The sequence below is a fragment of the Schistocerca americana genome, chromosome 4, assembly GCF_021461395.2.
Source record: "Schistocerca americana isolate TAMUIC-IGC-003095 chromosome 4, iqSchAmer2.1, whole genome shotgun sequence".
NCBI lineage: Eukaryota > Metazoa > Arthropoda > Insecta > Orthoptera > Acrididae > Schistocerca > Schistocerca americana.
Genome location: NC_060122.1, coordinates 615,986,496 through 616,013,721, shown reverse-complemented (window position 1 = coordinate 616,013,721; position 27,226 = coordinate 615,986,496). Strand labels below are relative to the sequence as shown.

The following is a 27,226-nucleotide window of genomic DNA, read 5'->3' as shown; positions in this document are numbered from 1 at the left end:
CGATTTGCACCTGTCCGCAGCTCGTGGTCGTGCGGTAGCGTTCTCGCTTCCCGCGCCCGGGTTCCCAGGTTCGATTCCCGGCGGGGTCAGGGATTTTCTCTGCCTCGTGATGACTGGGTGTTGTGTGATGTCCTTAGGTTAGTTAGGTTTAAGTAGTTCTAAGTTCTAGGGGACTGATGACCATAGCTGTTAAGTCCCATAGTGCTTTGAACCATTTGCACCACCTGCTTTTGTCCATTATTATTTTCAATTTTTCTTTATTTACCATTATGCTTTTTATAGTCAAGTAAAATAGCTTTTTTCATCATCTCATCAGAAAAGTAAAAACCATACACGACGTACAAAAATAAATAAATAAATAAATAAAACATAGAAGATCGTTTCTCGAATTTTGGAGCAATAAAAGACTGCCGGCCAGCAACTTTTTTTTTAGTTTTCCGTTGCAATGATTCATACTGTCGAATCTTTTGTGATTAACTATATTGCAACGATCCTGTATAGGAAACTGTCTCATGCAGAAAGGGTTTGAGAACATGCATAAATTGTCGGTAACTGTCATGTATAAATTTTATCTGCCTATGAACAGAGCACCAGTATGTGCATAGGCCTACTGACAGACAGCTAATTTAAACAAAACTGCAAATTCATGTAGCACTTGTCTCATAAAACACGTGGCCATAAAATCACAGAAATTATCTCTACATTACAAAAGTTTATAATAGCGTATCTCGATATTTTTCGACATATAAAGTACCTCATATCAATATGACGTTTGCAATTTTACATTTGTTGTACATAGGTACGGAGGCATATAGACGGTCTTTTCCCCCTCGCCTAATATCGTGAATGGAAAAGCGAAGAAAAACTCTAATGTAGTGTAAATTTCCCCTATGTTATCTTTTACATGCCACTAATCTATTCAAGTCGCACCTCGCCATGAAAAGACTTCATAAAAAGTGGCGTTAGCTAGATAAAAAACTACTGAATGTTTGTACAATATTTTTTTCTCTTTTATGTACAAGGAAAAACTTAGTTTAGTCCTCATAACATCATACCGGTACGCATTTGCGAGTATGACATATTTACCGTGTTGGTCGTGCCACGCATCTCAGTCAGGGCCGGATCTTGGAGGGGAAAAGCGGTGGGGGAGCAAACCCGGGTATCTGCCCCGGGCGGCAATTTCAGTGGGCGCCAGGTTCATATTCTTGACGAAAAAAGCTTGTTTCACAAAGCGAAGCGCCTAGCATCCAGTGCACGTTGGTCTATCGATTATTCATTTGATTTTGAAATCCATCCGCGGTCCCTCCCGCTGGAGGTTCGAGTCTTCCTTCGGGCATGTGTGTGTGTGTGTTGTTCTTAGCATAAATTAGTTTAAGTAGTGTGTAAGTCTAGGGACCGATGACCTAAGCAGAATTCACACACATCTGAACATTTTTTGAAATTAATCCGTATTGGTTTTTAAACATTTTTGAACACATTCTAAGCTGATTTCTGAACGAATCGTAAGTTGATTTTTGAATAAGTGCATAGGGTATGTAATGTCTCTGCCAGGGAATCCCTGTCGCACCTAGAAATACAAAAGTTTCCCCGCAGGCAAAAGGACTATACGAGCTAAGACGAATAAACCCGAGCGGGTGAATTTCAATCGCTGTATATTTATGTGGTTGACTGAGTGTGCGAATGATCAGCGTTGTTATAATTATTAACGAAATTCATAGATTCAGACTACCAGAGCGGAAATAAATGACTAACAGCAGTAACGTGTGAGGAAGATTACATATTAATCTTCTCGGTGTCTCCAAGAAAATGAAAGTTAGACAGAAAAGTTTTGCCAGATCGCTACACCACTAAGGAAGGGCCAGTTGTACAGTCCCCGGTTAGCAGTCGCCTTAGTTCTATTCTCGGAACAGCGCAGAAAACGCGTTGTACGAACACGTAACAACGCTTAACCGGAGAATAAACGCGGGATAACTACACTGATGATTCTGGCAGCGTTAGTGAAGTTAACTGGAGAATAAGTTTTGAGAATGGCAGGAACAGTTACAGAATTAGTCATGACAAGATTGTTCGTTAGAACGAGGATGGAGAAGAAACGGGGACGTCACACGAATTAAATGAAACAATATGACGGTCCCAAATTTATATAAAAATTTCGTACTACTACTTTTCGATCTCAAGCTTGAGAAACTGGAGGGTGTCAATGAAATGTGAAACTATTTCCTAATATAAAACTTTGTGCTTGTAATACGCCTAATAGACATTTACTATTGGTACTTCGTGATTTATGTTCTGTCGCGTTATTTATGTAAATGACGTGGAAAAGATGACCATTTGTGCCAAAACAGTCTCGCTTGTTTGGCGTGTGTTACAATTGTTCCAATATTGGAAAGGCCAATTTCGTTCTGTCTAGCAGACAGTGACAAAATAGACGTAATCAAATTGAGAAACCACGCTAGTCTTGGGTACTATTCGTATTAATAGCTTTTTCAGTATCAGACAGCCGGCCGGAATGGCCGAGCGGTTCTAGGTGCTACAGTCTGGAACCGCGCGACCGCTGCGGTCGCAGGTTTGAAGCCTGCCTCGGGCATGGATGTGTGTGATGTTCTTAGGTTAGTTAGGTTTAATTAGTTCTAAGTTCGAGGGGACTGAAGACCTTAGCAGTTAAGTCCCATAGTGCTCAGAGCCATTTTTAGTATCAGACAACAACATTTTGATTTTTCACGTAGCAAAACGTCTGACGAACTTTGATGAGGTAATAGATTCTTTTGCAGAAAGGAAAGCACCCCGTACAAACCTATAACAAGATTAGAGAGAAAAAAATGCTAAGAGCTAAGGACTGAAGAAATACGTACTGTCTTGCTTGTCTCTTAACTTTACCGGTTTTGTGTTTCCTATATTTAATTTTACGTCACACAAAAGAGAAAGAGGCAATAAAAAATGAAAGTTTTCTGAAGAGTTCTTATTCTCCTGGTTACAAATAATCCCACCCACTATTAATTGTGAGTTTTTTTTTTTTTTTTTTTTTTTTTTTTCAAGGGGGTAGGATGTCAAACCGGCCGGCTGGGGCGCAGGAGAGACAGAAGACATTTTAATTGACGTCCATCACAAAATATACACGTTTGAATTCCACAGAGCGAAATGCAATGGCGTGCGATAGAATAATGCTGTGTGAAGGAGCGTGGCACTGGACTTTTGCACACTTAAGAACAAATAACATGTCTTACCTTCCTCGAACATGTGTGTTTTATACATCAAACTCCTCTGAAAGCTGTGCACTACAAAATGAACGTATTTTAGAAAAATCTTTTTTTTTAAATATTTGACGTCCTGTCTCAAACGCTCGAAGGGGGAGGGGAGGGGGGGCCACTATTAAGTTTTTGCCCCTGTTCGCAATATCGCACATCCGAAGCCGATCTCAGTACCCAACTGCTTTAATTCTGATTCCAAGTCTCTTACGATGTTTGGGTTTTATATTACCTCACTGCCTTTCGTATATTCTCTAGACTGTGCGAGACTTGAGCGCGCTTGTAAGTTTTTCGTGTCACGTCCTGATTGCTTTCACCTATACTCTAATTTTCGCGAATCTCCCTGTTCATTCGAGACAGTTTTCATTTAACTTTTCGGTCATAACTTCGTCGAATCCCGTGTGCGACTCATATACGTTATCGGGATTGTCTTTCACGTTCCTTCGCTTGTGTTTCGTAACATTACAACAACTTTTGGCTTTGTTGATTATTCTTATAATCGTCGAATTTGCTATCACACAATTCAACAAATTTATTGTTTTTCTTAACCATTTTTCGAGATAGTTGCTAATGGTTTCAATTGGTTCTTTTTTAAATTTTTTCAATATTTTTACCTGGTTTTGGGATAAACTGAAAGTGTGTCCTCGTGTTCGGTTAAAATATCTGGTGGACATTTTGTCGACTGTGTCTGACTTTGCTTCCAATTTTGCATCTTGGTTGGCAGATATTTTGCCGATCGTTATCGACAGTGTTCACACTGTCGTGGTCAGTTTTTTCTGTAATTCAATTATACCCGTCAGGGCACGTGTAAGCATGGTTAACTTGGCTAACGTTATGCCTCTGGCTCTGTTGATACAGGAATTTCGGTAATTTGCTCCGTCATTTTTGTGATACCAATCAAAAATCCCAAAGTCTTAATTTGACATTCCTTGTACGTGAACAAACACATAGTATGATAAATCACACAACTCAAGTTGCGCGCGCAATTTTGCTGCAGTGGGGAGAAACAAAGTGTAAGTGCTGCTAAGCAAGTCTGTAATATTAACTATGAATGCACGTCCAACCAATCCTTGGAAATAAAAGAAAATGTTTATGCATTAGTTTTGAAGCAACGAAAACTTTGAAAATAAGGCTTGAAACATTTACGACAGACCGGTGTCTACTGTCCAGCGCCGGTTGCGGTACTATCTACGTCCTTCGTTATTTTTCGCAACTCTTTCCACTTGTGGTTTTGACGTTCCCAATCCTTTCCAGTCCATAACTGATATAGCCGTTTCGGAGGACACTTCATGGAGTCAGTCAAACGCCCATATGTGACCTCTGTTCCTTCAAAGCGAGTAAATTTCCTCTCACCTTACCCTTGTCTTCGTGTTCCGGTGACATCCGAAGGTTAACGCTGACAGCGGAATTAATGTCTCAAGTGAATTCTCTGACTGTGTAAAAAGAAATCTGTAGGGAACAACCAAAAGCGCGAATATCCAAATCGCGGAACTAAACTGAAAGATGTGTCGTCAGAGGGTAATGTTACATTGCAGTTGGTACAAAATACCCTCCGTCATGCATTGCATACTGGGTTGTGTAGTTTATACACTATGTGATCAAAAATATCCGGACACCACCAAAAACATACGTTTTTTATATTAGGTGCATTGCGCTACCACCTACTGCCAGGTACTCCATATCAGAGATTTCAGTAGTCATTAGACATCGCAAGAGAGCAGGAGAACTCCGCGGAACTCACGGACTTCGAGCGTGGGCAGGTGATTGGGTGTCACTCGTGTCATACGTCTGTATGCGAGATTTCCACACTCCTAAACTTCCCTAGGTCCACTGTTTCCGATGAGATAGTGAAGTGGAAACGTGAAGGGAATCGTACAGCACAAAAGCGTACAGGCCGACCTCGTCAGTTATTATTTGACTGACAGATACCGCCGACGGTTTAAGAGGGTCGTAATGTATAATAGGAATCATACGGGAATTCCAAACTGCATCAGGAGCCACTGCAAGTACTATGACAGTTAGGCGGGAGGTGGGAAAACTTGGATTTCATGGTCGAGCGGCTGCTCATAAGCCACACATTACGCCGGTAAATGCCAAACGACGACTCGCTTGGTGTAAGGAGGGTAAACATTGGACGACTGAACTGTGGAAAAACGTTTTGTGGAGTTATGAATAACGGTACGCAATGTGGCGAACTGATGGCAGGGTGTGGGTATGGCGAATGCCTGGTGAACGTCATCTGCCAACATGTGTAGTGCCAACGTTAAAATTCGGAGGCGGTTGTGTTATTGTGGGATCGTGTTTTTCATGGAGGGGGCTTGCACACCTTGTTGTTTTGCATGGCACTGTCACAGCGCAGGCCTACATTCATGTTTTAAGGAACTTCTTGCTTCCCACTGTTGAAGAGCAATTCGGGGAAGGCGATCGCATCTTTCAACTAGATCGAGCACCTGTTCCAACACAGGGCCTGTGGCGGGGTGGTTACACGACAGTAATATCCCTGTAATGGACTGGCCTGCACAGAGACCTGACCTGAATCCTATAGGACACCTTTGGGATGTTTTGGAACGCCGACTTCGTGCAAGGCCTCACCGACCGACATCGATACCTCTCCTCAGTGCAGCACTCCGTGAAGAATGGGCTGTCATTCCCCAAGAAACCTTCCAGCACCTGACTGAACGTATGCCTGCGAGAGTGGGAATTCCAGCATTACCGATGGAGGGAAATTTGGAAATTTGTGGTAAGGTCTTATGGGACCAAACTACTGAGGTCATGGGTGCCTTAGCTTACGCACTACTTAATCTAACTTAAACTAACTCACGCTAAAGACGACAAACACACACACACACCCATGCCCGAGGGAGGACTCGAACCTCCGATGGAGGGCGCCACGAGCTTGTAAGTCACTTTCAGCCAGGTGTCCGGATACTTTTGATCACATACTGTATGTAGTACATAACGTAAATAATGTGCATTCATCCATGCAGTCGTATTAGGTTTTTCCTCAGCCTCAGTGGCCTCACTGATTGTGTCTGCATTACTAAATAACACATGAACGAAGTGTAAACAAGATTTTTTTCATTCTTCAGAATATAATACATATTAGGTTTTTCCTCAGCCTCAGTGGCCTCACTGACTGTGTCTGCATTACTAAATAACACATGAACGAAGTGTAAACAAGATTTTTTTCATTCTTCAGAATATAATACAAGCTAAATACATTATCACTTTGAAATATACTATTATTTGAAACTCTGCATTGTGTTTTTATTTTGTTCGTCCTAAGCACCAAAAATTGATAATTACATTAAGAGAAAGGAGTTTAACAGACACGCTGCCCTTCACCTTGTGGCAACTGATGTGCCACAGAAAGGACTATCCTGAAGGAAGTGGGTTCCATTACAATGCAATTCTGTACAATGGAAAGATACTGGGCAGGGCTCTGAAGAAAATGTGTTTGTTATTCAGACAATCTGAACTTACCAAGATAGAGTAGTGATGAAGACTTTCAAATTGTATTCAGTGTTGGGAGTCCCATTCAAGACAATAAAGTCTTCGTTGATGATTAAGGAATCATTGACAATACGAGTACAAAACGACACTCGTTCGTGAATCAAAGAATCACTTGTTTTATCAACCATAATAGAGAAATGTTCAGTCTTCTTGATTGAAGCCAATACCTTTCTCAACACAGACTTTCCGAGTAGATCAATGACCTCGTTTTGAATATCGTGGGACATCCACTTATACCCCAAACGCCCTAACCAATTTTTAAACTCATGTATGTCATTGTTTAGGAGTTCCAACAATTGAAAAAAAATTGAGTTTACATCTTTGTGCCCTTTAATTGCTAGTTCTTGTCGGCATAGAAATTGCACGGCAGTAAACTTGTCTCAAGAGCTAAACGGCCTTTCCTCATATCACTGTCCAACTGTTCTTTCAATTGGCACACCACACTTGGGTTAGTGATAGAATTTAGTTCCAGAGCACCTTCTTTATGCGTAAGTGTATTTTCATGGAGATGGAATTTTTCCAAAGCCTCTCTCCAGTTATCATCTGTGGTTTAACAAAACTTGTATTCCCTTTCAAAATATTAAACTCATTAACTATCTCCTGAAAACTCAGTACATAATTCACCTTGGTATAATAATAGCTATGCTCATAATGTCACTGCTACTAGTTCTGTGTGGGTGTGGCTGCAGCAACTATAACAAGAGTTTTATATATTCGGACATAATATTTAATTAACCTACATTTATGAAAGACATATATGTAATTATTTAAGTCTGTCATTTTGCAAAGCATAGAACATAAATATAGTTTTTATTGTCAGTTTTATCAAGTACAGATGATTTCTATTCCAAAAATTATGTCATTAGCATTTTTAACAATTAATATCACAAAACGCCAATGTTAAACAGAACTGCATTATAAATTTCACTTGTCTCCAATTGTAGTAATTTCTTATGGCAGTTTACATTGTTTTATAAAAAATAATTCATTGACGTAAAATACTAGCATCAAATGTAATTAATAATAACTTATGTAGATTGAAAAGATAAAAATACAACAATACACATATAAATGTAACAGAATTGAATTGTATCTTAGTCCAATGTGTCATGTAACACACTACATGAGTTTTGCCTGTTATATTTTCTCATATAGCTTATCATTAGTGATATGGAATGAGTGGTCACCAACTGAGAAATTTCCATTGTGATGCTGATGCAATAATGATGAGTGCTATCATAGAATTTTTATTTGGAATTTGGAGCACTTCTTGGCATTGCTAATGCTGGTAATATGTTAAGTATTTCCTGAGAATTCTTAGAACATTGATAGGAAATGGTGAAGGATCCAGAATGATACATACATAAACCTTTAGCAAGAAATAATGATTTTATTGAGAGATATAAAACTCATGCAATTTTCATTTTTAAGGGCTATAAACCAAAGCAATAAATTTAAAGTTCAGTTTTTTATGTGTGTTTTCATTATGTATGGTTCTAGGCATTTTAGTGGTTGGTACCACATTGCCGTAGTACCCTTAACGTGACACAATTTATTAAACTATCTATATAATTATTACCATTTGTTTCTTTGAACTGAGACTGTAAGGAAATCATTTTCATGTCAACAGCACAATTTTAAGATGAAGTGGGTGTCCATCCTCGTTGCTGCCCTCCTCCTGGTAAGTGTAGCTGTGGCTGAGGGAGAAATATGGGAGGAAGATGACCACGAGGTACTCATCCGCAGCGAGAGGGGTGCAAAGAATAGGGGTATGTGTTACAAATGTATAGAGTTATGGTAATGCAATAACTTTAAGTATTTCTAAACTCAGTCAACAAAAACCATAAACATTATTGTTCATGTCTACACTGAAAACAATAGAGAAGTTACTATGCTAGAGTATTGTGTAAAACATTAGCACAATTAATATACCAGCAAAGTTACAATAGGATTGGGCAGTTATTTAAAAATAATGGTCCAGTTGCTATACTGGCACTGTTTAGGATTAAGCAATACTTTAAAATTGCATAACCTTTCCTCTAGTTACAAGAAGTCATTTTTATATTATATTATGTACTTGCATATTACAGTACTTAGTCATTATGTCGGTGTTCTCAAGATTGTTCCCACTTTAAGTAATATTATTTATGTCCATAGAAAAAAGAACCAAAAGAAAAAGGCTACAGAAATTATTCCCAAGTCCCAAATTAACTTTTATTCCTTTGTTATTTGTTCATCCAAAAAATTACGTTCATTTTATGTGCTACACATTAATGCAAATTTTGATAAAGTATATCTCTCTTGATAGCAATTGGTTTTACTTAGATGTGATCTGAAATGGGCACATGAGGCTAACCATATCACTGTAAGATTTAATTATAGGTTGACTACTATTGGATTTATGATTATAGCATTATAAGCAAAATTAAAGGTACATATTATAAAATTTAACCCTCGTAATTTCTGCAACCATATAAAAACAACATAAGAATTAATGTGAAGTTAACTATCCCAATAGGCAAAATTTAAGTGAAATTTGACATCAAATTCTTGTCATGTTTGCAGCCAAATCATAAATCATCTAACCAGATGGTCCACTGAAATATTGTGTCAAGATGATTGTATGATCTGGCTGCACATCCAAGAAGACTATCATCAGCTAACGCATCAGGAAATTTTATATTGGCACATAAATTTGACATTTATTGGTCTCCATACAGTCACCAACCAAATAAAAACAATGTTGGAGCAGTGTACTAGTGACTGTTTCTAAATGAGTTACTATTTTTTACTAAGTCGGTCAGTTTCGTAAAGTATGCTGTCAGTGTGTCTCAAACTACCATGGCATTTGCTCTGTTCCTGACTTGTTAGATAAATGTCACCACTAATGGTATGCATTACATAATTTGTTTCAAACAGAGGGATGTTCTTATTCACAGATAGAACTAAAGATAGTAACATTACTGTCCTCTGGTTCTGTCAGCCTTCCAAAAACTTGAGTCTCAGAACACCTTTTGTGATCTCCAATTTATTTTATTACCTATTCTACTGCTTGTATGGAGCCAGTGGTTTTATGTGATTAGGTAAAACATAAATCACTGTATCCCAATTGGACCACCACTTATTCATTACTTTCATATGTATTCCACCAATCTAATTTCTATACATCAAGATTATATGAATTTTATAAATTGTATACCATTTGAAACTGTCTATAGAAACAATAATAAATGAATTAGCAATGCTACAGGGACAGAGAGATGGTGAACTTTGTAAATTAGATACCGTTTGAAACTGTCTATATAGTAACCTTGGATGACATACTCGTGATGTAATTTTGCAGCTCCACACTTCCATAACATCTTTGCATCAATGAAAATCATCTAAAAGAATAGCAACTGTATGTATCTGTTTTATTATAGATACAGCCCATTATTTCGTAAATTGAAAAAAAATTCTTTACCCAGTACCTACAGTAAACTTTTACTCTTAATTGAGGACTTGACTCATTACAGATCCCTTAAAGCTCTACTTAATGATGGGATTTACATTATAAAAACTTTGTTAGCATACTGTGAATTCACATATTTAATTGATGTATACCTGCACAGAAGACCTAGAAACTACAAAATTTCTGAGTGATAAAAAAATTCTCAGTCCAGAATGTTGTTATTTTGTTTATTTGTGTACTTATCTCATGTTCCAGTGATCCATCTTGTAAATATATCAGTGTCAGTTTTACAAATTTGTTGTGGTAGTATATAAATAGTGCTAATCAGTTTTGCATCAAAATACTACAGCTTGGTTCTATTACAGAAAAATAAATTTTGCAGTTAAATAAATGTTACAGAAAAAATAAATATTACAGAAAATCTGTTATAGAAAAATAAGTACATTTACAATAATAAAGGGACAGGAAACCCAAATAAAAATTCTAGGAATGTATCCAAGAGTACATGGGTACTATTCACTGTGTTTAGGAACTCTTCTGTAGTGGAAAATGCTCTCACAATAGGAACTGCCTTAAGTTTTTTAAAACAAGAGCACATCATCTACTAGATGCTTAATTTGTGAAATGAGGCCATTATAAATCACAAAGCCACCAATGTAGACCGCCTTCTGTACCATAGTCAGGTTTGCATGCTCATAATGGATATCACCTTTCCTTCTAGTTTCATGACTATGATACACACTATTAGGTTTGAAAAGGTTTTTTTTCCTTATGAAAAAAATCAGGGAGAATATATATTGTGCAGTCAATGTAAGAATTCAAGTTCCTTAAAAATATTTCTGCACTTGACTCTAGGATGGACTCCACTCATGATTCTTATGACCTTTTCTGTGCATATACTGCTTTTCTAGACAATTGAAGATTTCTCCAAATATAATTCCATATGCCATAATGGCATGAAAATAATCATAATAAGCTGATCTAATGGTTTCCATATTTTTATAGGAGCAAACAATGCATAAGGCATAAGTTGCAGAATTCAGTCTTTATGCAGACTGAGGATGTGGTTTGACCAATTTAGTTTGCTAACAGTATGTAAGGCCAGGTATTTTGAACCATCCACCCTAGTTATCGGCTGGTCACCCAGTTTTTCTTTCATCTTTAGAGGTTGTGTGAAACTGAATATAATCTTTTTAATGTAACTACACAAGTTTAAAATATCCGTACAATCCTTATTAGCTGATACCTCAAGTTTGTGTATTAAATTCTCAATAAGTCGCATAGAGTCATCATCAAAAATGGTAAATTTACAATATTCTGTACAAAGAGGTAGATTATTAATAAAAAGTAAAGGGCCCAGAACAGACCTCTGAGCCCTGCTGCATCACGTATACCTAGATATGTTGCTTTGTGTGAAAGTGTTTGGTGACTGGCACTGTCAAATGCTTTTGATAGGACACAAAATATTCCAACCATTATCATCTTTTTGTTGTTGGACACCTAAAACATGGCAGCAGCTGCAAATATTGCATGTTCTGTTGATAATCCCTTCTGAAATCCAACCTGATTTTTGCTGATAATATTATTCTCACTGAGATGCTAAGCAATACTAGCCTGCATTAGCTTCTATAAAACCTTGGAAAAACTTGTCAGTAGTGAGACTGGCCAATAGTTTGCAGTATCTGCCCTATCTCCCTTCTTAAGCAGAAGTTTGACAACTGCACACTTCAGTCTTTCAGGAACTATTTGTTGCTTAAGTGATGCATCGAAAATATGGCAAAGGATTTCATTTTATTTCCTCCTTCCCTTTGGGGTGCTTCACTTTTTTTGTCAGGCACTGTATAATTTATTTCTGTTTGATATAATCTTCATGCATGTGAAAGGTTTATAGCAGTATGAAAATGACTTCATAATGTCCTCTGTCTAAAACTCTGTCTACTGTTTACTCTCTATTTTGCAGCTCATAAATTTATTTTTTAATTGTTGCTGTAGAAGGAATATTAACCCTTATTCTCAGTTCATTAGCTTATGAAGTAAGACAGCTTGTTAAAGACATTCACACACTAAAAAATAATAAAGACGCAAAAGGTAGTCAAGTTATGTACTCTGATGAAACAGTATACAATCAACTTCCATTTAACATAATGTAAGAAATTGGGTCTCTCTACTAACTCAAAGAAAAATTTAAAAAAATACTCCATTAGCATCTACTACAAATGTCTTATTACCTGGACTGAAAATTACTGTTAGCTCCATAGCAAGTGGCAACGCAGATATGCATGATAGGTAGTTGTATATTATAACAGAATGTAACTATGTGTCTTAAAAATACCAAAGCAATTAAGTAAATATTTATCTACCAATAGAAGATGAAGAATAATTATCAAACATAGGTGAAGAAGCCACAGAATCTTAAAAAATAACATCTTTCTTTCTAATTAAAGGGTAAATTTGGCTGACACACACATAAATAGCATTAAATAATCCAAAGATATTTCACTGTTAATACAACATACAGATTAAGTCTCTAAGAGCTGCTTCCCCTGTGTTAACCTATATCTTGACTCATTCAACATGCCTGTAGGTTTATCTTTGTGGGGTCTACAGAAGACTTGTTGTCTTCAATCCAAAGACTAGTTTGATGTAGGTCTCGCACTAATGTATGCTGTGTGAGTCTCTTCATTTTTCCCTCACTGCTGCAGCTACTGGTGAAGGTAATATAGAACAACATATCACAGTAATATTAGCTTCCAGAAAAACAGAGTTTTTCTTTGGGAGAGGCAAAGGTGAAGGAGAAGACCTTTGCTATGTTGTGAAAGAATAAATCGTTCTGACAGCTAGGACTGCTGCGTCGTATTTATTTGTGATCCTATTGATTGTCCTAGGAGTTTTGATTCCTGAATATAAGTAATGACAACCCTATTTGTCTGTTTGTGATTTTAACAATTTTCTATATCCTCAGAGTCTTTTGCAGTGGCAACACATTTCTCAGTATTCGAGTCACATCATTTCAGATAAAATCACTGAGCTTTTGATGGCTGTTGTTGACATTGCTTTCAGGAGTAAAAGTACTGACTACTGGGGTAGGCACTGTGTTCTGATTATATAGGATAGACAGCAGCACCTAGAACTTTCTGGATGTTGACAAAGTGATGCATGCATGGGAGGGCAAGTTGAGCAACTTCTGTCACATGATCAAATGGTATTTCATTGCACAGGGGAACAGTACCACATTTGAAACTGCTGCTGCTGCATCCCTATAAGCCCCAAGCATCCCTCACCATTTTCATTCAGTGTCCGAAGCCCGTTACCCTGCCTGACTAAATATGTATCACTGATCTCAGTTAAAACTGTTAGATACAATCTCATACTGGTTGCCTCTTTTATCATGCAGTGCAATTATGAAGACATGTACAAAGTCCCATGTCATTTTATTAGATGAACAGTGTAAGTACTCTGCAGCAGCTCGTAGATCACATGACCAAAGATAGTGAGATAGACATGGATGGAAAGCTGCCTCTCCTGGGTGTGTTAGCAGACCAGAAGGCAGACGGCCAGTTTGTCATTTAATATATACCAGACAAAACCACTGAGGCTGCCACCACAATGCCAGTAGGTTTCATTATGTCATGCACAAAGAAACTGTCTTTAGCATCTCAGTGCAGAGACCTACGATGACACATTGTTATGACAATCTCCAGTCAGAATTTCAGCATTTGAGGCTCATTTCCAGGTAAAAGAAGATATTACAAACTTTTTCAGGTGCAAATGAAAGATGCTTGCATCACAGTGCAGGAGAACAAGGCAGTGATTTCTTCATGCAGTGGGGCTACAACCAACAAAATATCAAACATGCTCCAGAGATGAGGACTAAAACCAATATTCTAGATTGCCTCCAAGATCCAGAACCTGTACACCTACATCTACAAACAAACTCTGCAAACTATTGTGAAGTGCACAGCAGAGGATACTTAGCATGGTATCAAATATTATGGTTTCTTCCTGTTCTAATCACATAAGGAACATGAAAAGAATGATGGCTTAAATGCCTCTGTGCATAAAGTAATTAGTCTCATATAATTTTCACTGTCCCTACAGGAGTGATACATAGGAGGGATGAAGAATATCTCTAGATATTGGTTCTTGTAATTCTGTAAGTAGGCTTTTGTGTGGAATTTGCAAATTCAAGTTTTTTTACTTTCCCATGAGTCAAACAAATTTGTGACCATTCATATTCTCCTTCTTTGTACACTTTCAGTCTCCCTGTTAGGCTTATTTCATATGGGTCCCACATACTTGAGCATTATTCTGAGATGGGGTACACAAGTGATTTGTAAACAGACTGCAAAGACCAACTGCATTTTCCCAGTATCCCGCCAGTGATCTGAAGTGTGCCAGCTCCTTTAACTGTGATTGAGCCTATCTGATCATTCCACTTTATATCCCTACACGTACAGTGTCCCATGTGTATTTGGCAATATCTACAAGGTGTGATCAAAAAACATGGGAAATTTTTTAATTTTGCTGGCCTTATACATATGAATTTTCAAAGCTTTTTTATCTTGTTGGTAATCATGTTCCTGATATATTTTTGCATTTCAGCTGTTTTAAATATTTAGCTTATAATTGACAGCTGAATTGGAGAATTTTTACTTTTGGGAAAATTGAGCAAAGAATTTTTATATTAAATTTTGATTGAAAAATGGAGTAAAGTGCAGCTCCACATTTGAAATGTTGACTGTGGCTTTTGGCAATTCTACCATAAGTAAGACAGGAGTTTACAAGTAGTATAAATGTTTCACAGAGGGCTGGGGAAATAGCAGGAAAGTTAAAGGGGGGAGGCACTGTCGTGAGTGGTAAAATACCAGTGGTTATAGGGTTCAGAAAAGACCCTTTTTTAGGGTAGGGAGGACAGAAAGAAAGCAAATTTTAAGAGAGGTTAGAACTGAGACAATCCTTAAGCTTGAGAAAGAACTCAAAAAACATAATTCCAGCTTATTACATCAGCATAAACAGCTGTTGGTTAAGAATTTTCAACAGTCAGCAGATATTATAACTCTACCACATTTTAACTCAGTCAATGTGAAATGTTAGCTATCTTTATTGCATCAAAATATTCGAGGACTGAGAAATAAAATAAATGAATTAACTATCTGCATAGATGAATTAGAGGCTTCAAACCCAGCTGACATAATCTGCCTCTCTGAACATCATGTGACCACTGGTATAGAACTTTTAAGTGTTACAGGGTTTAGGTTAGCATCTCACTTTTGTAGATCAGAAATGGAGAAAGGAGGAGTTGCCACATTCATTAGGAACTGTCATAAATTTAAGAACATAGACATTCATAAATTTTGCCTAGAACAGCATATGGAAGCATGTGCAACAGAATTAGAATTTTACAAAAAATCCTTCATAATATTAAGTGTATATTGAGCACCTGCAGGTAACTTTAATCTGTTTGTAAACCACCTTGAAGCTGTACTGGCCCATTTAACAACCAAAAACAAAGAAATAGTGGTTGCTGGTGATTTCAATGTAGATTTCCTTAAAGACTCCCCCCTTTAACTTTCCTGCTATTTCCCCAGCCCTCTGTGAAACATTTATACTACTTGTAAACTCCTGTCTTACTTATGGTAGAATTGCCAAAAGCCACAGTCAACATTTCAAATGTGGAGCTGCACTTTACTCCATTTTTCAATCAAAATTTAATATAAAAATTCTTTGCTCAATTTTCCCAAAAGTAAAAATTCTCCAATTCTTGAAAACACAACAACCTTTTCAGCTGTTAATTATAAGCTAAATATTCAAAACAGCTGAAATATTCAAAATGTGAAATGATCTGGGTGAACGTCACGGTTAAAGCAGGCTCAGACATGGTAATTGGATGTCTTTATAGGCCCCCTGGCTCAGCAGCTGTTGTGGCTGAGCACCTGAAGGATAATTTGGAAAATATTTCGAGTAGATTTCCCCACCATGTTACAGTTCTGGGTGGAGATTTTAATTTGCCGGACATAGACTGGGAGACTCAAACGTTCATAACGGGTGGCAGGGACAAAGAATCCACTGAAATTTTTTTAAGTGCTTTATCTGGAAACTACCTTGAGCAGTTAAACAGAGAACCGACTCGTGGCGATAACATATTAGACCTTCTGGTGACAAGCAGACCCGAACTATTTGAAACAGTTAACACAGAACAGGGAATCAGCGATCATAAAGTGGTTACAGCATTGATGATTTCAGCTGTAAATAGAAATATTAAAAAAGGTAGGAAGATTTTTCTGTTTAGCAAACGTGACAAAAAGCAGATTACAGAGTACCTGACGGCTCAACACAAAAGTTTTGTCTCAAGTACATATAGTGTTGAGGATCAGTAGACAAAGTTCAAAACCATCGTACAATATGCGTTAGATGAGTATGTGCCAAGCAAGATCGTAAGAGATGGAAAAGAGCCACGTTGGTACAACAACCGAGTTAGAAAACTGCTGTGGAAGCAAAGGGAACTTCACAGCAAACATAAACATAGCCAAAGCCTTGCAGACAAACAAAAATTACGCGAAGCGAAATGTAGTGTGAGGCATCAATGAATTCGAAAGTAAAGTTCTATGTACTGACTTGGCAGAAAATCCTAAGAAATTCTGGTCTTATGTCAAAGCAGTAGGTGGATCAAAACAAAATGTCCAGACACTCTGTGACCAAAATGGTTCTAAAACAGAGGATGACAGACTAAAGGCCGAAATACTAAATGTCGTTTTCCAAAGCTGTTTCACAGAGGAAGACTGCACTGTAGTTCCTTCTCTAGATTGTCGCACAGATGTCAAAATGGTAGATATCGAAATAGACGACAGAGGGATAGAGAAACAATTAAAATCGTTCAGAAGGGGAAAGGCCGCTGGACCTGATGGGATACCAGTTCGATTTTACACAGAGTACGCGAAGGAACTTGCCCCCCTTCTTGCAGCGGTGTACCGTAGGTCTGTAGAAGAGCATAGCGTTTCAAAGGATTGGAAAAGGGCACAGGTCATCCCCGTTTTCAAGAAGGGATGTCGAACAGATGTGCAGAACTATAGACCTATATCTCTAACGTCGATCAGTTGTAGAATTTTGGAACACGTATTAAGATCGAGTATAATGACTTTTCTGGAGACTAGAAATCTACTCTGGTTCTCGCATGGGTTTCGAAAAAGACAGTCGTGTGAAACCCAGCTCACGCTATTCGTCCACGAGACTCAGAGGGCCATAGACACAGGTTCACAGGTAGATGCTGTGTTTCTGGACTTCCACAAGGAGTTCGATACAGTTCCCCACAGTCGTTTAATGACCAAAGTAAGAGCATATGGACTATCAGACCAATTGTGTGATTGGATTGAGGAGTTCCTAGATAACAGAACGCAGCATGTCATTCTCAATGGAGAGAAGTCTTCTGAAGTAAGAGTGATTTCAGGTGTGCCACAGGGGAGTGTCACGGGACCATTGCTGTTCACAATATACATAAATGACCTGGTGGATGACATCGGAAGTTCACTGAGGCTTTTTGCAGATGATGCTGTGGTGTATCGAGATGTTGTAACAATGCAAAATTGTAATGAAATGCAGGAGGATCTGCAGCGAATTGACGCATGGTGCAGGGAATGGCAATTGAATCTCAATGTAGACAAGTGCAATGTGCTGCGAATACATAGAAAGATAGATCCCTTATCATTTAGCTACAAAATAGCAGGTCAGCAACTGGAAGCAGTTAATTCCATAAATTATCTGGGAGTACGCATTAGGAGTGATTTAAAATTGAATGATCATATAAAGTTGATCGTTGGTAAATCAGATGCCCGACTGAGATTCATTGGAAGAATCCTAAGGAAATGCAATCCGAAAACAAAGGAAGTAGGTTACAGTACGCTTGTTCGCCCACTGCTTGAATACTGCTCAGCGGTGTGGGATCCGTACCGGATAGGGTTGATAGAAGAATAGAGAAGATCCAACAGAGAGCAACACGCTTTGTTACAGGATCATTTAGTAATTGCGAAAGCGTTACAGTGATGATAGATAAACTCCAGTGGAAGACTCTGCAGGAGAGATGCTCAGTAGCTCAGTACAGGCTTTTGTTAAAGTTTCGAGAACATACCTTCACCGAAGAGTCCAGCAGTATATTGCTCCCTCCTATGTATATCTCGCGAAGAGACCATGAGGATAAAATCAGAGAGATTAGAGCCCACACAGAAGCATACAGACAATCCTTCTTTCCACGAACAATATGAGACTGGAATAGAAGGGAGAACCGATAGAGGTACTCAGGGTACCCTCTGCCACACACCGTCAGGTGGCTTGCGGAGTACGGATGTAGATGTAGATGTTGATATTTAAGTTAGTAACACTATCATTCAACTTAATTCCCACTGTAAAGTTCCCCACTAGGGTAGCCACTTGCTCACAAACAGCCATTGATAATATCTTTACAGAAAAGCCCAATGAACAAAATTATATTACGAAACCAATAGTCAATGGCCTCTCAGACCATGACAAAACTGAACAGGATATAAAATCTGTTAAATCTGAGCTCAAGAGGGTAATCAATAAGCCAAAAATTGATTATTTTAGGACACTCCTCAGAGACATTCACTGGACTGACGTTTACAGTGCTCATGGCATGAATGAAAAATATAACGCTTTTGCTAATAAAGTGCTTACCTTATTCGAACACTGTTTTCCCCTAAAACTTACCAAGGTTAGAGCAAAGTCTACAAAAAAGCCATGGATTACTCGAGGAAGGGGTATCTTGTAAAACAGAAAGAAAACTGTATCTGTCAATCCGAAACAGTTCCGATGTTGATGCTATAGCACATCACAAGAAATACTGCAAAATATTAAAGACTGTAATACGGATGTCAAAGCAAATATATTACAAGGAAAAGATAGTCATATCAGATAGCAAAATAAAGACAATATGGGATATAGTAAAGGAGGAGACGGGTAGAACCAGACATGAAGAGGAACAAATAGCATTAAGAGTAAATGATACATTGGTGACAGATGTGTATAGTGTTGCAGAACTTTTTAATAAACATTTTATAACTGTTACCAAAAAGATTGGGTTGTCAGGTTCAGTAGATGCTGCTATGGAATACCTCAGACCAGAAATTTCAAGCAACTTCCATAATATAAATTTGACCCTCACTACCCCAACAGAAATAATGTCCATCATAAAATCTTTAAAATCAAAAACATCTAGTGGGTACGATGAAATATCAACAAAGTTAATTAAAGAATGTGATTCTGAGCTAAGTAACATATTAAGCTATCTGTGTAACCAGTCATTTATCAGTGTAATATTTCCAGAATGGCTGAAATATGCTGAAGTTAAGCCACTGTTTAAGAAGGGAGATAAAGAAATAGCATCATATTTCCGTCCAATTTCACTGTTGCCAGCATTCTGAAAAATTTTCGAAAAAGTAATGTACAGTCAGCTTTATAGCCATCTTATCTCAAATAACATACTGTCAAAGTCACAGTTTGGGTTTCTAAAAGGTTCTGATATTGAGAAGGCTGTCTACACTTACGGTGAAAATGTGCTTAATTCATTAGACAAAAAATTGCAGGCAACTGGTATATTTTGTGATCTGTCAAAGGCATTTGACTGTGTAAATCACAATATGCTTTTAAGTAAATTAGAGTATTATAGTGTAACAGGAAATGCCTCAAAATGGTTCAAATCTTATATCTCTGGCAGGAAACAAAGGGTGTTATTAAGAAACAGACATGTATCAAGCTATCAGGCATCATCCAACTGGGAACTAATTACATGTGGGGTCCCACAAGGTTCCATTTTGGGGCCCTTACTTTTTCTTGTGTATATCAATGACCTTTCATCAGTAACATTACCAGATGCCAAGTTCGTTTTGTTTGCTGATGATACAAACATTGCAATAAATAGCAAATCAAGTGTAGTCTTAGAAAGATCAGCTAATGAAATATTTGTGGACATTAATCACTGGTTCCTAGCCAATTCTTTGTCACTAAACTTTGAAAAAACACACTACATGCAGTTCAGAACTTGTAAGGGGTGTCCCACGAGTATATGTCTAACATACGATGACAAAAAGATAGAAGAAGTGGACAGTGTTAAATTCTTGGGATTACAGCTTGACAATAAATTCAACTGAGAGGAGCACACCACAGAACTGCTGAAGCGTCTTAACAAATCTCTGTTTGCAATGCGAATTTTGTCAGACATAGGGGATATAAAAATGAAAAAGCTGGCATACTATGCTTACTTTCATTGCATAATGTCATATGGGATTATTTTTTGGGGTAATTCATCAAGCCAAGCTAAAGTTTTCCGGGCACAAAACGTGCAGTAAGAGTTATATGTGGTGTGAACTCAAGAACATCCTGCAGAAGCCTGCTTAGGGAACTAGGGATACTAACTACTACTTCCCAATATATTTATTCCTTAATGAAATTTGTCATTAAAAATATATCACTTTTTCAAACCAACAGCTCAATTCATGGAATCAATACTAGAAATAAGAATAATCTTCACGAGGATTTAAAGTCACTTAGTCTTGTACAAAAAGGTGTGCATTATTCAGGAACACACATTTTCAATAACTTGCCAGCAGCCATAAAAAGCTTAACAACCAATGAAATTCAGTTTAAGAGAAGCCTAAAGGATTTATTGGTGGCCAACTCCTTCTACTCCATTGATGAATTTTTATATATATATATATATATATATATATATATATATATATATATATATATATATATATATATATATATATATATATATATATAAAAAAAACAAAGATGAGGTGACTTACCGAACAAAAGCGCTGGCAGGTCGATAGACACACAAACAAACACAAACACACACACAAAATTCAAGCTTTCGCAACAAACTGTTGCCTCATCAGGAAAGAGGGAAGGAGAGGGGAAGACGAAAGGAAGTGGGTTTTAAGGGAGAGGGTAAGGAGTCATTCCAATCCCGGGAGCGGAAAGACTTACCTTAGGGTAAAAAAAGGACAGGTATACACTCGCACACACGCACATATCCATCCACACATACAGACACAAGCAGACATATTTAAAGACAAAGAGTTTGGGCAGAGATGTCAGTCGAGGCAGAAGTGTAGAGGCAAAGAAGTTGTTGAAAGACAGGTGAGGTATGAGTGGCGGCAACTTGAAATTAGCGGAGATTGAGGCCTGGCGGATGACGAGAAGAGAGGATATACTGAAGGGCAAGTTCCCATCTCCGGAGTTCGGATAGGTTGGTGTTGGTGGGAAGTATCCAGATAACCCGGACGGTGTAACACTGTGCCAAGATGTGCTGGCTGTGCACCAAGGCATGTTTAGCCACAGGGTGATCCTCATTACCAACAAACACTGTCTGCCTGTGTCCATTCATGCGAATGGACAGTTTGTTGCTGGTCATTCCCACATAGAATGCATCACAGTGTAGGCAGGTCAGTTGGTAAATCACGTGGGTGCTTTCACACGTGGCTCTGCCTCTGATCGTGTACACCTTCCGGGTTACAGGACTGGAGTAGGTGGTGGTGGGAGGGTGCATGGGACAGGTTTTGCATCGGGGGCGGTTACAAGGATAGGAGCCAGAGGGTAGGGAAGGTGGTTTGGGGATTTCATAGGGATGAACTAACAGGTAACGAAGGTTAGGTGGACGGCGGAAAGACACTCTTGGCGGAGTGGGGAGGATTTCATGAAGGATGGATCTCATTTCAGGGCAGGATTTGAGGAAGTCGTATCCCTGCTGGAGAGCCACATTCAGAGTCTGGTCCAGTCCCGGAAAGTATCCTGTCACAAGTGGGGCACTTTTGTGGTTCTTCTGTGGGGGATTCTGGGTTTGAGGGGACGAGGAAGTGGCTCTGGTTATTTGCTTCTGTACCAGGTCGGGAGGGTAGTTGCGGGATGCGAAAGCTGTTTTCAGGTTGTTGGTGTAATGATTCAGGGATTCCGGACTGGAGCAGATTCGTTTGCCACGAAGACCTAGGCTGTAGGGAAGGGACCGTTTAGTGTGGAATGGGTGGCAGCTGTCATAATGGAGGTACTGTTGCTTGTTGGTGGGTTTGATGTGGACGGACGTGTGAAGTTGGCCATTGGACAGGTGGAGGTCAACGTCAAGGAAAGTGGCATGGGATTTGGAGTAGGACCAGGTGAAACTGATGGAACCAAAGGAGTTGAGGTTGGAGAGGAAGTTCTGGAGTTCTTCTTCACTGTGAGTCCAGATCATGAAGATGTCATCAATAAATCTGTACCAAACTTTGGGTTGGCAGACTTGGGTAACCAAGAAGGCTTCCTCTAAGCGACCCATGAATAGGTTGGCGTACGAGGGGGCCATCCTGGTGCCCATGGCTGTTCCCTTTAATTGTTGGTATGTCTGGCCCTCAAAAGTGAAGAAGTTGTGGGTCAGGATGAAGCTGGCTAAGGTGATGAGGAAAGAGGTTTTAGGTAGGGTGGCAGGTGATCGGCGTGAAAGGAAATGCTCCATCGCAGCGAGGCCCTGGACGTGCGGAATATTTGTGTATAAGGACGTGGCATCAATGGTTACAAGGATGGTTTCCGGGGGTAACAGATTGGGTAAGGATTCCAGACGTTCAAGGAAGTGGTTGGTGTCCTTGATGAAGGATGCAAAACCTGTCCCATGCACCCTCCCACCACCACCTACTCCAGTCCTGTAACCCGTAAGGTGTACACGATCAGAGGCAGAGCCACGTGTGAAAGCACCCACGTGATTTACCAACTGACCTGCCTACACTGTGATGCATTCTATGTGGGAATGACCAGCAACAAACTGTCCATTCGCATGAATGGACACAGGCAGACAGTGTTTGTTGGTAATGAGGATCACCCTGTGGCTAAACATGCCTTGGTGCACAGCCAGCACATCTTGGCACAGTGTTACACCGTCCGGGTTATCTGGATACTTCCCACCAACACCAACCTATCCGAACTCCGGAGATGGGAACTTGCCCTTCAGTATATCCTCTCTTCTCGTCATCCGCCAGGCCTCAATCTCCGCTAATTTCAAGTTGCCGCCACTCATACCTCACCTGTCTTTCAACAACTTCTTTGCCTCTACACTTCTGCCTCGACTGACATCTCTGCCCAAACTCTTTGTCTTTAAATATGTCTGCTTGTGTCTGTATGTGTGGATGGATATGTGCGTGTGTGCGAGTGTATACCTGTCCTTTTTTTACCCTAAGGTAAGTCTTTCCGCTCCCGGGATTGGAATGACTCCTTACCCTCTCCCTTAAAACCCACTTCCTTTCGTCTTCCCCTCTCCTTCCCTCTTTCCTGATGAGGCAACAGTTTGTTGCGAAAGCTTGAATTTTGTGTGTGTGTTTGTGTTTGTTTGTGTGTCTATCGACCTGCCAGCGCTTTTGTTCGGTAAGTCACCTCATCTTTGTTTTTATATATAATTTTTCCCACGTGGAATGTTTCCTTCCATTATATATATATATATATATATATATATATATATATATATATATATATATATATATATATATATAAGTACAATATAACTTCTGTGCAATTTCAGTGCAGTAATGTGTTCATTGTAAATGTGTGTGTGTGTGTGTGTGTGTGTGTGTGTGTGTGTGTGTAAGTAAGTAAGTACAATCTAACTTCTGCACCATTTCAGTGCAGTAATGTGTTCATTGTAAATAAGCATTATAGTAGTTGTATTACATTTTTATTACCTTATAAATAAATAAAAACTTTTTTTATTTTAAATTCAGTGCATTAGTATTTGTAAAATGACTTTCATATAGTGTTCATTAAAAAATGACGATCATTCCACTTGGGACCTGTGGAATAGTACATTAGCTTATTTGTTTTAGTTGTAAATATTTCTCATGTATTGTAGTTTTTCTGACATGTTCCACATCCTGGAGGACCTCCTCACTATGGATCAATTGGAATGAAAGTAAATCTAATCTAATCTAAAAACTTGAGAAGACATTGAAGATGATGACTGCCGTGGACTCCCTATTACTGATGACAATGTGGAAGAAGTAAAGAAAATGGTTCTGGAAAATTGCTCAATCACCATTAGAGAGCTTGATGATGCTGTTGGCACATTCTTTGGCTCAAGCCAAGCAATTTTTTCGAATGTTTTGGGCATGAAATGCATAGCAGCAAAGTTTGTTCCGAAATACTTGAATTTGTACAAAAAGCATTGCATAGATACCACTCAGGAATTGCTGAATGAAGTTGACAATTATCCAGAACTTCTAAAGAAGGTTATAACATGTGGTGAAACATAGGTACATGGGCATGACATTGAAACCAAGGCTGAATCATCCCTGTGGAAACTGCCTGAAAGGCCAAGAATGAAAAAAAATCTCAACAATTTTGATAACATATAAAGGTTCTTCTCACTGTCTTTTTATTAAATAGGATAGTACCTCATGAGTTCCTGCATTATGGTTGTATGGTCGATAAGGAAACCAACAGTTATTTTGCCCTAGCCACCTTATTCACCAGACATGGCCCCTGCAACTTATTGCTATTCCTGAGGCTGAAGAGAACCATGGACAGACGTCATTTTGCCACCATTGGTGAGACATATACAAAATTGCTGAAAGAGTTGAAAATCGTAATGGAAAATTAGTTCCAGTAGTGCTTTCAAGATTGGAAAATGTGATGTCACAGGTGTATTACAATTAATAAATGAATGTTGGTTGAAATGCAAGATCCCACATCCTTGGTATACAGCAGAAGTAATCTCTCTTTTCAAAAAAGGGAAACCTAATGACTGTAAAAACTGTCATGGCATAAGTCTTCTAAACACTGGCTACAAACTGTATTCAAAGATCATCAATAATGACAGAAGAATATTATGAAGCTATTATTTCTGAAGAATAAAATGGATTTAGATCAGGTCATTTATGCACAGACAATGTGTTTGTAATTAAAAACATCACAGAGAATGTAATATATAAACCCATATGGCCTTTATTGCCCTTGAGAAGGCCTTTGACCGTGTGAGCTGTGATAGCCTATGGAAGGTTATGTCTGAATGCAGATATCCCTATCATTTAATAGAAGTAATGAAAAGGCTTTACAAAGCTACACACACTGTAATAAACACCGTTAGGAATCAATTTGAAGAAATAATTATAGACCAAAGTGTCAGACAAGGATGTGGACTACCACCTACCCTTGTTAATATCTACACTGACTTCATTCTTCACAAATGGAAATGTAAAGTAAACAATGGAATTAAGGTAATGAATGAGGAATACCTGAATGTACTATTGTTTGCTGATGACATTGCTATTATTCAAAAGAATGAAGATGATCTCCCAAGATCAGTATACCAGCTAAACAAATTGCAAGAAGTACAACTTTAAAATTTTTAGTAACGAAACAAAACTAATGGTATTCTGAGAAAAATTTCCAGTCAGACCAAAAATTGATTGGATAATTCAGTTTTAGTACAAGTGTCTCAAATCTCCTATTTAGGCTGTGCTATAAGTTTTGATTTGGACCCTGATATTGAAAATAAAAAACACAAATTCCAACTTGTCTGTGGTACCATGTACCATTAGCAGGACATTGGACCATAAAGTACGAAAAGAAACCATCATGAAATTCTATAAAGCAGTGGTGGTTCCATTGTTGTCCTGTGGAAGCAAAATCTGGGTTACCACAACAACAACAACAACAACAGATCAAACAGCAGAGATGAGGTTTCTAAGAAAGATGAAGAGCTGCATAAGAAGAGATATGATCAGAAATGATTATATTTGAACAAAATTAAATGTTTTCAGCATGAACGAAAAAATTCAAAAATATTGTGAAACAACAGGTCATGAGAATGACAGGTCACAGAATTCCTCAGAAGATCCTGAACTACAAGCTGAATGGGAAAAGATATGTTGGAAGACCTATAGAAAGGTGGGAATGATTTTGTTTGTGAGTCAGAACAGGCAACAGCCTCATCCTTGAAAGGAATAAGATAATGATGATGATGATGATGATGATGATGATAAGTGTATTACATCTGATGGACATTATTTTGAAGGGGACAAAGTTGATGTTGATGTATGTATCAATAAAAATACTTTAAGAAAAACAAAAATTCCCATTACTTTTTGATCACAAATCATATATAGGCCAAATAATTCCCATTGTCACTAAGTGTTTTGCATAGAACATTTGTGACATAAAACAAAGGGAGCTGGAGAAGTCAGCCTAACTCTACACAACCTAGGACACTGGCAAACAATTTGAATAGATGGAGACCTTGGCTCAGAAACATATTAGGGCATGGTGACAGACTTTGGACGCCAAATAAAAACAAAGATAGCTGACACTTACAGGGAGGCAGGAGTAGAAGTTTCAAATACAGTGTTTCCCCTTCTCCCACACAACATCTTTCAGTCTCACAGGGGATGGACCGCTGAAAACTGCACAACTCACTTTCCCACACATGCTTCAATTTGGCTGTTTTCTGGAAGGTTCTAGTGTTGCATCACCTAGGCCAGAAATTAGCCATGTTTACTCCCGAAGATATTGGTGGAGACACTTGAAAGCTCAAGAATTTTATTTTAAATTATGTGGCTTGAAACTGAAGAGTTTACTCAAACAGTTTTCCAAGTTATCTTTTTGCTATTCATGCAAATATAAAAATTACATTCAGAAACATGTTAAAGTCACAAAGTGAGAGAGAGTCTGACCACTACTTGCCTTCAGGAGGCATAAATCCCCAGAAAACTGATAGAAACGTCGTGCATGCAGCATGTCCCGGGAGCAGTGGTCAATAATCAGGGATATACAGGAACGATTATTCAAAATAAAAAAGTCTAGTAAACATGAGCTCAACAATGCATACCTTAAGAGCTGTGAGCAACAAGTCTCATGCTCTTAGCTCTCCATATTTTGAGAGGATAGCATGAATCAAAACAAGGAAAAAAATTTTCAGTTAATATGGGCTCTAAAGTGTATACCTCAAGAGCAGTGAGCACTTGATGATTTCGCTGCTGTAAAGTACGTCGTT

At 38.4% G+C, this 27,226-nt stretch overlaps 1 protein-coding gene across 1 annotated transcript in view; it reads left to right on the top strand.

The window, feature by feature from the left end:
* The window catches only part of LOC124614013, a 167,817-nt gene that overhangs the window by 124,100 nt on the left and 16,491 nt on the right, over nt 1–27,226 (top strand). The window contains exon 2 of the mRNA XM_047142828.1: nt 8,389–8,527. Coding sequence (XP_046998784.1) covers nt 8,401–8,527 — 127 coding nt within the window. The 5' untranslated portion in view covers nt 8,389–8,400. The remainder of the gene's footprint in view (nt 1–8,388; nt 8,528–27,226) is intronic.